We start from the raw sequence: 14,276 nt of genomic DNA on the forward strand, positions 1-14,276 counted from the left end.
ACTAGAGTCCACATAAAGGACTTGCTTTAGTTTTGTAGTCAAACAGGTATGAAATTTAATGCTACCTGCTGGTTATATCATGCAGGAATATTTGGCTGACTGGAAGCTGTAGTATTTTTCCTGGGAAAGCTTACCACTTACTACATAGTAAAATATTCAGCGTGTTTTCCCTTAACCAATAATTTGCATTATGTCTTAGTTTCTTTACATAGTGAGAATCCAAGATCTCCAGGAATGGTCCTCTTCATGTACTATTAAACAAGATTAATAGGCTCTTGGATGGGAACTTTATAGATAAATACCAAGAAATATACTTATCAAAATAGTAGTTCTAGCTCAAAAAGGAAATAGTTCCTTTTCTGGAGTGAAATCCCAAGAAGCAGAAGGTGGTAGCAGAAATGATTATTCATGAGCATCATACCTTTTCAGTGTATGCTTCAGAATTACTAGCAAAATTTGTGATATGCAGTGCTAGATTAACAGCTGTTTGAAATTATTTTCATTGATCATAGCTCAGAAAGCAACTGACATCAAATTCATTTCCCAAGCTGCTGGAGACTCTCCCTGTGGGTAAACAAGCACCTGCTTTGGTCAGGTTTTTATGTCTTCCCATTTATTAAAGGTTATGTTTCTGTAAAATCAGCCTTCTTTTTGAAAGGGAGTCTGCTGAAAATCTGTGAAAATCTGGTAAATAGTAATACCTCAAGCCTTTGCAAAGTGATAAGTTGACCTTTAAAGAGCTGCTGGCTCAGAGCAATACCAGCTTTTCATTAGAAATAGATCTCTTAAATGACTTCACTTATTTTTATTTCAATTTACAGGATTGCTTCTGATGTTCTTTGTATTTCAAAGACATAAGTTCTGTAGCTCTCTTCAAAAGGCTTTCCTAAAACAATTAATTCTATTTAAATTAATTTTCCAAATCATGTTCCTCCTCAGAAAGAACAGAGTTCATTACTCTTAAGAACTGAATTTAAACTCATAGTCTCCCAAGCTTTTGGAAGCTGAGTTTGGTTATACTTTGAAAATGCCAGTGGTCTGTAGCTGCATCAGAGTGTTTCTCACAGCTGTATTAAAACTGAGAGACATAATAATGGCCTGTTTAGGGTGGAGTTGGAGGGGTTTGTTGCTTAGTGTTTATCTTTGTTACTGTTGCTGAAGTTTGGGGGTACTTAAATGGAGTCCTATGTTTACACATTCCTTGCTTGAATTCAGATCTGTGTGAGAAACCTGTATGTAGAATGGTTCTCTGATCTTTGCTCTGGTAGAGTCATCTCACACTTCCAGGAACCCCCAAATTTATGGAACACAAATACACTGCTTCCTTATGTAAGGAACTTGAATACTGATTGCACGCAAGAGGATGTTCTAGTACAACATGAGGGTTAGCCTGGAACTGGGTGTGACTTTCCTGATGATAATAAGTAATAAACCATAGCCCTGTTTAAAATTAGGGGTTTTTTAATTGATGAGTGGGAGGGAATAATTATAACATAGGGTTTTTATCTGAAGTGTGGAAGATTTGTCATGTCAACGCAAGTCTTTAACCACTGTGCAATTTCTAATTTAGAAAAGGCATAAAGCTGATAATGCGGTGAACAAGAAACAAACTCAAGGTAGGAATTTTTTTTTAATTTCTTGCTAATATAATATGAACTGCTGACAGGTAATTGAGTGGGAAATTGCTTATGCAGAGTACTTCAAAACTTGAAATCTAAACAGTTGAAATATTTTCAGTCACACTAGTCACACAAAATGGTATATTGTCTCAATGAGGTTTATGACATTACTAAGAAACTTTTAACATTACTCATTTAACACAGGTGATGCTGTAATTGTTATAAGGTCAGAATCATCACTATATTTAGTGTGTCTAGATTATGATGAAAAGTGTGTGCATTTCTAAGTACACATTTTTTTTTTCATTTTTTTTTTCAACAAGCAAATCTCAAATAATTCAATTCTCAGGCTGAAAACTCTGTCAAAGGGGTGCTGCTTCAAACTGGGAATAAACATGAAGAGACTTATTTTGAGTTTGTTTTATTCATGATGTGAAATAAGTTTTATGGTTTGGTTAGAGATTATGAGATAATGACCCAGTGTACCCAAATCAAAACTTTGTAATGCGGTTGTTTTAAATTTTTTTAATGAAGAAGTGTTAAATCAGGGGACTATTTTAGCTCAGAAAATGGGAGAGATGATGACTAATATGTCCAAAACTCACTTGCCAGGTAGGAAGTCCAAGTTTAAGTTCCTGCTTTGTTTCTATTTAGCTTCCCATGTCACCTGTTCTGAGGTAGGCCTATTTTGATAGAGCTGGTTTTTTTGTTTGTTTGTTTTTTAGTAACAGGATAAATGAGTCTCCTATGAATTTGATGGCAGAAAGTATAAAAACAATAAAAAGAGGAGACTCTTACATATAATCTCTTTTTAAATAAATAAACATAATCTTAATTTTTTTAGTAATCATTGAAAATAACCAGAATTATTTAGTACTGCTAATCACTGGATTTAAAGATCTAAACTTTAAAGCCTACTTAAATTGTACATAATTTTTTAAGTGTACTGTAAAAGTTACAAGGGAAAGAGAACTAACGGATCTACTGAGCATGTGGCTCAGTATGAGGTATGGAGAGAAATCTGTTGACTGAAAGCACTAGGAATGAAAATTTCCTGAGAACCTGGAGAAAAATAAACTTTTATCTATAATTAAAAAACAAAGAAAAGCATATTATAGACATCCGAAATCCTTTCATCAAGCATTCATATTTTTTGAGATTGCAATCAGCATGTCTAGGTTGCAGTGAATGTTGAGGTGTTTTTGCAATTTTTATTTTTTTTTCCCCAGAGTGTACAAAGTTTTAAATTAATAAGAGACTTGGTTTACTGTCTTTTTCACTTCTTCTCTTTGATTTCCTCTCATGAGGCTCTTTGGTGACGGTTCCTGAATGTTCCATGCATGCAAGTGTGTCTTGGAAGTTGAAAGTGTAATGAGGATAGATAAAATATTGCTAGCACTGAGAAACAGGTCACAAGCTAATGCAGGATTCAAATAAATACAACAGTGATCTGAGTGTACTGTCAAAACAATACATAAATGTATTGTCAAAGCAATAATTTAGATGTTAATTAATATAGTACTCTCTCACTTTATTTTCAAGTATTCAGCAGTTTTGCAACCCTGAAATGTAGTGATATTCATACTGTGTTATGTATCCAGATCCACCTTTGGGTTTCTTTTGAATGTACAAAATTGTTAATGAAATCACATGTGCATGGATAGATTCCACATTATGGGTTTCCCTTCATCTGTCTGTTCCATAAAGACCATCTGCATCTCAGCCTTAATTTCTAAATTCCTATTTCTGCATTATTTTTGCACAGGATTTTGATTTTTTAGGCTGCACTAGGGATGATTTTTGTAACCTCAGGCTGCATGCATACACAACAGGACACTGTCAGACACTGTCTTGATGGAATGTGCTTCAGTAGTCTTCTGTAGGGAACATAAAGCGGGATTTTGAAAGTTAATTGTTGGAGATGGCTGAAAAATAGGACCTACAAATGATAAAACCAGGTTGCAAAAAGACTTTATGGCACAAGTGTTCTATTATATAAAAGGTGCATAGCAACTCCACTTTTTTTTTGTTCCCATAAGAAAATGGGGTTAATTGAATCACACTGTATGTTAGTTGTGCTTAAAAGCTTATTGGATCAAGTTAGGGTTAGCCTACTCTTGAGATTTCGGGTATCTCAGCATGTTTTCATGCTTCTGACTAATCCATTTGTGAGCTGATTTTAACCAGCTAAACCAGCAGGAAACAAATCCTGAAAGAAAAGCTAACAGTTCCTTTAGTGCTCCTGTAGCCAGCACTTCTGATGAAGCCCCTGGCCATCTCTGGCAGCCTATTTACATTTCAGAGCTGCAGAACTCCACTGACAGTGATTCTACAGTAGCTATTGGTGGAGTTGCAGGATTGCAGGGTGTACTTTAATCCTCATCAGTCCTTTCCTCTGGCTGGTACTATGACCTCCCAAGCAGTATTGCAGACACAGGGGGATGGAAGTAGGGAGATGGTGGCACAAATATCTAATGTTTTGAGTTCCTTAGCACAGAATTACAACCAGTCCTCACTCAGGATCTGTAGCTTTCCACTGAGGGAGATGATTTATCAAAATAGATTTTGTGTAATAATCAACTGATTGGTGAGACAGCCATTAAAGTATCTTGCTTACTGTATAAAGGGACACATCTCCATTTACCATTGCCTTGAGCATATCAGGGCAAATAAGTTTGGAGGAAGGAAAGGTAAAATAATTTATCTCTTTCTAAATGATTATTGAGTAAGTTAGATAGCAACTTCAAAAAATCATTTTGATGTGCAAGAGGGCTCGGTCTGGACAGCACCTAAGGGAAGACTTAGATGTAAAGGTTATGTGTGTTCCCAGATATTGACACACTTTTTTGAAATCAACACCTGCTTGTGTAAGAATTGGAACCGGATCAGGTAATTAAACATCCTGACAGTTTGAAAGCTGGGAGACAAAGTAAAAGACAACAATCTCTTGGAGCTGAGTATTGATACACAGCAATACATTTTAATGTCTTTTTCTTTTTGACCATCAGTCTTCAATAGCTTTGTAACTAGTGCTAATGAAAGTAAAGTCACCTTTGTTATTCTCTGAGAACACAGTCTTGGCAATCAACTGGTAAAGGCATGGTCTTTGTATCATAGTAGCAATTCTTAAAACTAGAGTAGTGGAGCATGCTTGAAATATTAATTCCTGCTGCCTGAGAAAATCTCTACTAAATCTTATGCTAAATGACATGGATTGATTTTGAGGATTTCCAATGTATTTATGGAGGAGATGATACAAAAGTTCTCTGACATGCCCATAACAGTAGGAACAGCTAAATCATAAAAAACCTACTGGTGACTTTGAGTCTTTTTTGTATGAACCTCATCAATGTTAGAACAAAAATTCCCTCCCTAATTTCATAGTTTTGACTTTGGAACTTTTATTTCTGTTACTAATTCATTTCAGAAAACACCATATTATCATACAATTTGTATCAGGTTTTATTGAGTATCAAACCCTGTGAATTGTTCTGATTGACTTTGCAGTAAGAGCCTATGGTACAAAAACCATTAAACAAATATGCGCTGTATAATTGAAATGTTTTACCTGAATTTATAGAGACAAATAATTCTGTAAAATGTTGTGTAAATGACTGTATCTGTATGGCTTTTCACAAGGCATCTGACACGCCTGTATATTGCAGTTAGACTGTGCAATTGGAAAATTCTCTTTCCTTTTTCTTTTTTTCAGTACTACGAAATGGTGCATGGGAGATTGTCCACTGGGAAAAGGTGCGTGTTTGTGCTGGTACCTTTCAGAGCACAATACAGATTTAATACTTGTTTTATTTTTTTCCCAGCAATTGTCATTGATTAGAATGGTAAATACATAATTTTTATTAATACTTGTCTGTTCAAGTGTACTTTTAAGTCTAGTCAGGTTTGATGGCATGAATCAGGCAAGATTGCCATTAAATTGTGGGCTTTAAGTTCAGTGAAACATAACTTGAATAATATAATTGACTTGAGAGTATTCACATATGGCAAAATTATATGGTTCCTTAGTGTTATTTGGCATATGGTAGAAATTTCTTTCTGGAAAGTGGTCAATTTGTGTATTTGCTGATTTTCTTTGGCATGAGAAAGAGTTCATGAGAACTTTAAAGGCTGTGATATAGTAGTTAGGAAGGGACTATTAAAGGTAACTTTGGACTAAATGTTATGCCATCTATCTAGTCCCTTAGTTTTATTGGTTTCTAGACCCGAAAACCTGAAAAAAACTTTGACCCAGAGTAGTTTGGAGGCAAGGTTCAGATGAAAATGGTTTATGCCTTTGGAGAGAAGCAAGGATAAGATAAGATATACAGTGTGATGCAACAGAATTGTGATCTTAGAGATTTATTTCTTCTTTAAGTTAACTTCAGTCTTCCAATAAAATATTGTACAATAGCAAAAGTATAGAACTGGATAGAGACAGTCAAGGTTAGCCCTATTAAAGAATACATTTCAAATTATTCCAGTGAACTTTGAGTACATAATATCTACAGGCTTCTCTAAATGTGTGGGTTTTTAAGTCTTTCTAGCAAATTCAGCAGGCACATATTTGCTATGCTTAAAACAAAGGGGTAACATATTTTGTTTGAGGCCATTAACCAATTCCCAGTTTTCTTTCAGGTAGATGTTGGAGATATAGTTATAATAAAAGGCAAAGAGTATATACCTGCTGACACTGTACTGCTCTCATCAAGGTAGAGATGCCCACTGATGCTTATAGTGTAGAGGCTGGTTTCTCTACCCTGCATTTATTTATTTATTTATTTATTTATTTGTGATTGCTCCAAGGAAATAAGGAATAAACAAAAAAGCTGCTATTCTGAAGTGTAGTCTTGTGATGATTTGGGCATTTATCATTTCAGGCAGTGTTTCTTTAAACTGTGAAAATTGCAGTCTTAAAATTACACTGGCATTCAAATTACCACTAAGACAAACATAGCATGGTATTGGATATAATACAGAAAAGGTTGTTTCTCTGTATAAAAATTGGACCTCAAGTGCTTTATTTAACCAGGTTGATTTTTTTAAATGTAACAAATTGCATCCTATAAACTTAAAAAGGATATATTACAGGGAACAGAAAATTGTTTAGTGGGTATAGTTGCCAATTTGGTAGCTGAATCAGAAAAAAAATTAAAAAACCATGAGGTGTGAACCATCAAATTAGCATTGTCTTAATGAGCTGAGCATCCATTCTGAACATAATTTATTATGTCTAATTTCAGCACTGAAAGCAAGAAAATTAGCCTGTAATGTTGTGACTCTTTACATGGTCAATCACAGGTTGTTTATCATCATTTCCTTGGACAGTTTTGTTTAAGAAATCCACATATTATGTGGAAGATGCACATTTTTCAACATCTATTTGATCAGGTCAATAGTTGACATATTCCTAAGGATTTTTAAAATTAAGATTATGTAAAAATTTCCACTTGTATTTTGGTTTATTACTGCATGTTTACAACACAATTTCTGTATTCTTTACTGGCACAGGCAGAAGCATTATTGTAATGTGTATGATTATGGATAAGGTAGAAACCCTCTATAATGCCTCTGAAGTTCATGAATCCACTTATACATCCAACTAATAAGCTTGGGTTTTTCTGCATTTCTATGACTAGCTATGGTGTAGAGTAGCACATTGCACATTGTTTATTCCATGTTCTATTTTATCTCAAAATCAAGTATTGCTGTTTCTAAAACACTTCTGTTAAATTATTATCAAGTGTAAAGTTGTTGACAGACAATACTGTAAATTTTGCCCACAGTCTTTCTTCAGCACTCGTATTTGTCATAACTTCAGATGCTTTTGTATTGAGTATCCTCTATAAAACTTTTACTTCCCCACTTCAGTTACATATATAAATTATATTGGTGCTTCTCCACCAACATCTTCATAGGCAATACATGATGCAGCAAAAAGTTGTTCTGCTGGCTGATTAACAGCTTCTGTCCTGCTAACCCTGGTCTTTTGCAGGTGAAACAGATTGCATCCTCTCAGAGCAGCTGTGTTACAGCCTTCCTGAGTAAGCTTTTAAATTTGAGCCATTGCCTCAATTCTTTTGCCCTTTTGGATCTGGAGGACACTTAACATTGCAGTGTTCTCGAGCTGTAGTTTACACACAGGAAAATACCAACTTCCTGCTTAACCTTTTTTCTGAGTCTTGTGACCTCCTGAAGGAATTCTACATCACATGTTGATAAACTGTGTTATGAGTCAGCTGATACTGGGCTTGTTAGAACACACTGTCCTAACCGTGACCATTACTGCACTTGAATTTTCCTGTCAGGTTTTCTTCTAGAATCCACTTTGCAAAGGGGACTCCTTGACTTGTGGTAGCTTTTCTGGGCCCAGTTCAGTCACCTTTTCTAGCTAAGATTTCCTTTTTAGCTATGCTGCTGGGGTCCAGAAGAGCATCCTGTGCTACTACATTACTTCTAATTCTGCCTGCATACTGGCACGTGCTCTCCTTCACCTCTCATCTCCACATAGCATCTCCACGTGGTATTTGGCCAGGAAGGCAGTTTCATCAGTTTTGCTTACCTGGTATTTATTGAAACCTTATCTTAAATAAACCTTATTTGTTGAAAACTTATCTTTTAGGCTTCCATAGCAGTGTGAACCTGTGGACCTGGTTTTGATTCAAGCTAATAATATTTGGTTGTTTTCTACCAGCAGTAGCAGTTTCTGGAAAATAAGAAGATCTTAATTCTTTTAGGAAACTATACAGCACTGGAAGGACACAAATCTTTCAGATTTGGTCCTCTTTGGTTCTTCCTAGTTGAGTGTAAATTGAAATTTACAAACCTGAAACAAAGAAAATATTTTTAAGCATGTCTATGTACAAGGGTTCTTGTCACCTGACTTCTGAAAATTGGTGGAAAATCTTTGGTTGTTTCCTTTATGTTTTTTAATTAATATATGGAGAGGCTCAAAAAATTTTCAGCTGAGAAATAAGCATAACACCTTTTTATTTTTACCATAAAATATCAAAGCATTCTGCAGCTTAAGTTGGTGCCTTATGGTAAAACAGTCCAGTTGAAAATGTTCTAGCTGTTTTATTTCTGACCTGATTAAAATAGATTTTGAAAAAATTGACATCAGACATTTTAATTAACATGTATTGTTTGTATAATAATTTCAAATTCTGTCTTTTTGTCTTTGTCCTTTTTTTTTTTGTTTGTTTTCTTTTTGTTTTGTTTGTTTGGGTTTTTTTTTCCCCTGTCACTTATTTTTCTGTTCTAATCATTTTCAAACTGGGATGTGTAGGTGGCAGTAGGGGAAGTAGTGAAAGTGACCAATGGGGAACATCTCCCAGCTGATCTCATCAGTCTGTCATCAAGGTTAGAATAAACTAGTTGCACAGGATATGTGTATGTGGGTCCTCGTATACCAAATATGAAGAAAACTGCCATATTGATAATCTTTGCTTTGCTGTTCACCTTTTTTCAACAAAACCCACACATTTATAACATAGAAAGAGTTTGGTTGATAAAAGAACAGATGATTAAAGTGTGACTACATGGTAACACTCCAAGAAATGAAAACTTGTTTCAGTCCTCTTTATTTTTACATTAACCCCATGAAATTTTATCAGACAAGTTGTCATTCAATAAGCATACAGTGTAACATCAGGATAAATATGTTTAAATCCTTCGAACAAATTAAGAAGAATATTAATGTTTATACCCACCTAATACTTTCAGCAAAGACTATAGTTTAATGTTCATAGGACTGGTAGAGGACCCTCTGCACAAGCTTGGATGTTGCACAATCTCAGCTGCATGCAATGGCAAAAGCAGCCCTGTTCCTGTGTTTTGTGACAGAATGCATGTTTTGTAGGCAAGTCAGCTTTTTGCTACTGTCTGTACTGTTACTGCACTTTGTTTCTCCCTGCCAAATCAATGGGCCTGCCTTGATCTAACTGTAACTTACTGACTTCAGAGGTCACTCCTGTCTGCTACAATAATTTCAATTAAGCATGTGTCTCACTTGAAATGTCTTTGCTGCCTTAGCCTGTTTTAAAAGTGCTTCACAAATATATTGTTTGGTTTTTATTATTATTAACAAAATTCTAGAATTGTATTAATGTTTTATACAGGTGATTCCATCCAAACAACTTAGAGGTCAAATACATTTTTAGAAAAGTTTGCCAAGAAGAAAATGCTAGCAACTTATGATAACTGATTTATCACATTTTAGGGCTCCTACTTTACAAAAATGTGTTACAATAACTGTATTTTATTCTGCAAACATTCTAAAACCAAGTTGCTTTATCAGTAGCCACTGACTTATTAAGAAAGAAAATTTTCTAAAACACTAGATACTTCAACCTCATGTTAGAAAGAACAAAACTAGTAAAAGGGATGTAGAGAGTAAACTTTTATTCTTGTAGCGTGTAAGAGGTTTTTATGACTAATTTGGTCCTTTACAGGATGAGAACTTCGATCATAAATATAAGTAGTAGGTGCTGTGTTCTTATGTCCAGAAAATGGGAGCTGACTGGAGTAATTCAGAAATCCTGACCTGTTAGATCTGTTCTTGTTTACTGTCTGCTTGTAGAGAAATAATTTTGTCTTATATATCTCTGTTTTCCAGTTAACAGTTCTGTAAGGGTTGTACTATGATTTAGTCAGAAAGTGTTTTACAAAATATAAAATCACTTCTGTGTTACACAAGAAAAAATTGTACTGAAAAACTTAAATGCCAGGAGTAAGCCATTTACCAGTATGTGTCAAATAGGTTAACTATTCAAATAGTATATGCATATGTCTAATATAATTTAAGTATAAATGTAAAACTTGTAATTTGTAAAGAAAGCTTTTTAAATTGCATAAAGAGGATGTGTATTTCTAAAACTGCATTATGTTATACATAATTTAAACTTTTTAATAAGGAAATCCTTTACAAGAAAATTTCTGTGTCTAAACTCCTACCATCTACAGCAGTAGGTAATATGTGTGCCCTGCACTTGTGCCTGAATCTTATTCTCATATGAAAACACAGAATACTTTTGTTGTGTACAGCATTTTTAGCAGTGTTTTGTCTAAGATGGGTTTTGGCAAACTTTTCTGAAAATGTAAAGTACTGTTGTTTTTTACAGATCTGGCTGTAGATACTTCTAGTTCTGAAGATTTGATAAGAAAAAGGAAAACCTGGTTGCATAAATAGGTCTTAAAAGATTATAGAAATACACAGATTTTGATATAATTTAAAGATATTTTTTTCTTCATAGTGAACCACAGGCTATGTGCTACATCGAAACCTCTAACTTAGATGGTGAAACAAACTTAAAAATTCGACAGGTAGGAATTTAATTTCTGAGAACATTGATAATAATATTTTCATTTGTTATTGCTTGAAAAACATTTCATATGCAGTATAAATATTGGCCATTTTAGAAGACTTTTAGTGGTTTGAATAAAAAGCTGAGGGTTATTGGCATCAAAAAAGTTTTTGTTCAATTGATCAAGCATAAGGAATGAATGATTATGCTAAAACCATGCTTTGTGCTTTGTTTTAGGGTTTTTTCTTTAGGAAAACAGGTAGATGAGTTAGTAGTTTGGGTATTTATTCATTTTGGTTTTATGGGGTTTTCTCTCTAAGAGAGGGAGAAACCATGCAGAAAGAAGCTCATAATGTCAGTATGGTACTTGAGGGGCAAGGAGGGAGTAGCAGTTTTATGTCTGAGTGTGCTGTCTACAGAGGCACATTCTTGCTGAGCTGTATGATTGGTTACAACCCTGCCTTCATCACAATGTTTTAAGATACCAAGGTGACTTTTTCACTGTCTGTAGCAGTGTGATAGCAAAGTCCAGCAGTCCCATTTTGCTCTCACAGGGATACTGGTTTTCTGCTCTTGCACTAATAGATCTATAATACTTAGATTTTAATATTGGAAAGTGATTTTTTTTAATGTCATGAAAAATTAATTTTATTTACAGGGTTTGCCACTAACATCAGAGATAAAAGACATAGAAAGCTTGATGAGACTTTCAGGCAGAATTGAATGCGAGAGCCCAAACCGACATCTCTATGATTTTGTTGGAAACATCAGACTGGATGGGCATGGGTATGTAAATCCAAGGAGTAAGACCCCTGGGATTCAGTCTATCAGTAGATAGCTACATGCTGTTGAGCTACTTGAGTTAAAATATGAAGAATACGGTCTTTATTCTGTACAGATTAGAGAAACAGACGTTGTTTCTGATGTATTCTTTATTATCCTTTGTTCTTTAAAAAAAACAGATTTGAAATCTTACTTTTAAGGTCTACAGCTTCATTTTTTTTATACTGGTGGACCTTCAGAAAATAATAGCTACTAATAATAGAAGGGAGTCCTAATCAAATTCTAGTAGTTTTGGAGTACCTAGTAACTTACATCTTAAGCATCTCATTTCTTGCCTGTTGAGCTTCTATCATAGAAGCTGAATAGAAATAATTTCTTGTCTGTGTTCCTTATTGTTGTTTTCTTCTGTTTGTCTAAGCCTGGAATGAAGAAACTGAGTCCATTGCTCTGTACCTTAAATTTTTCTAATGTAGCTGAAAGACAATGCTGTAGATTTCTGAAAGTGTGTTTCTGTAAAAATAGGCTGCCTCAGTGCAGTTACTACATTCACTGCTTCAAAAGTTCCTCTGTAAGAGCTTACCAAATGTTGAAATTTTGAGTCTTCTATGATTTCAAACTTAATGTGATGCATTAGGAGTATTAAAATTCATTACTAGATCCTGAATTGTTGAGTCCTCCATTGCCAGAGATTTACAGGATTTCTTTTTTATCATGTAGGCATTTATTCCTCCTTACACAATATTATTCATGTTTGCTGTTGTAGACTGATTATACATAGTTCTAACTAATTAATAAACACTTTTTTTTTTTAATATTACATTTTTATTTACTGGTTTCTTACAGATGCATTCCTGGAGTTTTCAGTCACAAGAAAGTGAATCTATTATAATTCCACTGTATTTGTTATTAAGGAGAGAAAAACATTTACCTGTAATTCTTCTCTGAAGGTAATAGCTATAATAGATCCACACATTCATCCTTCCTCCTTGGCTAGAGGGAAAACATATTTTTGTTTTTATTCTAATTATTTAACTTTAAAATTTGATAGAAAAAAAAATACTGATTGCTCTGATGGCTATTATGCCAAAAGAACATGTAGGAGCATGCCATCTGCTGGTCAAGCAGTTTGTCATTTGAGAAATTCACCATTGGAATATTTTTAATATAGTTCCTGTGCAGTAGGGTAGTTCCAAAAGTGTGGCTCTAATATAATATTTACCTTCAGTGAAAAAGAATTACAGGTAAGTAACTCTTCTTGGATCCTGACCTTATTTTTGACCTGAAAAATCAGGGATGAGTTCTCTTTCTGCCCATATGAGAAGTAGCACAGATTTATCTAACTGGTATTTATCCAGATCTTTTAAGACCTTGCTACCAGGTTGTGTAGATCCAGCAGTTGTGAGTTTTACATTTTCTACTACCATCTTACCATTTTTGCAAAGAACATGAAATGTATCTCCCTCTTCTTTCTTTGTCTTTAGATAACTCATTGGAGTGCCGTAAATACTGCATCTGGTTGACCTTTTCAGTCTCTTTCCTTGCACGGGAAAACAACTCAAAAAACTAAAATGTTCTTTTTTTACTTTGGATACTCTGTGTTCAAGGAGGTAGAACTCCTCCACAGTTATTTTGCCATTTGGCTAAATATGTAGACTAAAAGTGGCCAAAAAAGTTTTCTTGGTATCTTCAGCTTCAGGGAGTTAACTCTTACGTCCAAAGTGTTCAGCTATTTGTTATGCTCACTAATATACAGAAGAATGTCACATGGTTTTAGTCAATGAAGACAATTAGTTAGATGAAGGACAAAGTTCATTAGCCTGGATAAATGTGAGATAAGACAATGGCTCAAAGAAAAAGGATGAGCAAGTTAAAAACAAGAGCAAATGCTGGTTATCCAGTCCTAAAGTAAATGTTTTCCTGAAGATGTTCTTAGGAAAAGTTTGAGCACAATGAATCATGCTTGTTAAGAAAAATGTTTTGGTTCATAAGCATTCAAATCTGTCTTGGAAATTTATAGCTCTTAATATACCTTTGACAACCCTGCTGGGAAGTAATGCTGAAAGAGTACTTCCCCACTGATAGCATCTCTTACTGAATACAACCCAGATATGTTGCTGAAGAGTCATGCAGCCTACGAGAAGAATCAGATGAGTTGGAACAGTGCTGAAGCTGGGAAATAGACTTGAGAGTTTTGTCCAGTCATCACACCACCACCCCATTAGAACGTGGCTTAAGATCCCCAACATGACACTTGGTTGATCTGAGATTTCTGTGTCCCTGGTTGTTGTGCTTTCTGTTTTTAGCTCTTTGGTCTATGCACCAGTTCTGCTGGAGACAACTACTGGCTTCAGTCCCAGTTCTCTTCAGATTTTCTTCCTCATAACAGAATCTTGAGGATAAATTACTGTCCCAAGTTGGGGAAGGGAGAGCCAGTGTCCTGATAGAAATAAGAATCAATGGATCCTGTAATAGAAAGGACTCTACTGCATATTCTTCACAGTTTTTAAGAAAGGAAAGCAAACAGAAAGATGAGGAAGTGGCAGGAAGAAAAAGTGTTAAAACTTACCTGACT

At 34.7% G+C, this 14,276-nt stretch overlaps 1 protein-coding gene across 10 annotated transcripts in view; it reads left to right on the plus strand.

The window, feature by feature from the left end:
- The window catches only part of ATP8A1 (ATPase phospholipid transporting 8A1), a 97,023-nt gene that overhangs the window by 16,664 nt on the left and 66,083 nt on the right, over positions 1-14,276 (plus strand). For 2 of the 10 annotated variants that reach the window (XM_071743645.1, XM_071743639.1), the window contains exons 5-9: positions 1,571-1,616; positions 5,332-5,372; positions 6,255-6,328; positions 10,871-10,940; positions 11,580-11,707. In XM_071743645.1, the coding sequence (XP_071599746.1) occupies positions 1,571-1,616; positions 5,332-5,372; positions 6,255-6,328; positions 10,871-10,940; positions 11,580-11,707 (359 nt within the window). Of the gene's footprint in view, positions 1-1,570; positions 1,617-5,331; positions 5,373-6,254; positions 6,329-8,904; positions 8,979-10,870; positions 10,941-11,579; positions 11,708-14,276 lie in introns of all 10 variants that reach the window. The other 8 variants (XM_071743642.1, XM_071743640.1, XM_071743649.1 and 5 more) reach the window with 5 other exon arrangements.

Source organism: Heliangelus exortis, chromosome 4, assembly GCF_036169615.1.
Source record: "Heliangelus exortis chromosome 4, bHelExo1.hap1, whole genome shotgun sequence".
In the NCBI taxonomy this organism is placed as follows: Eukaryota; Metazoa; Chordata; class Aves; order Apodiformes; family Trochilidae; genus Heliangelus; species Heliangelus exortis.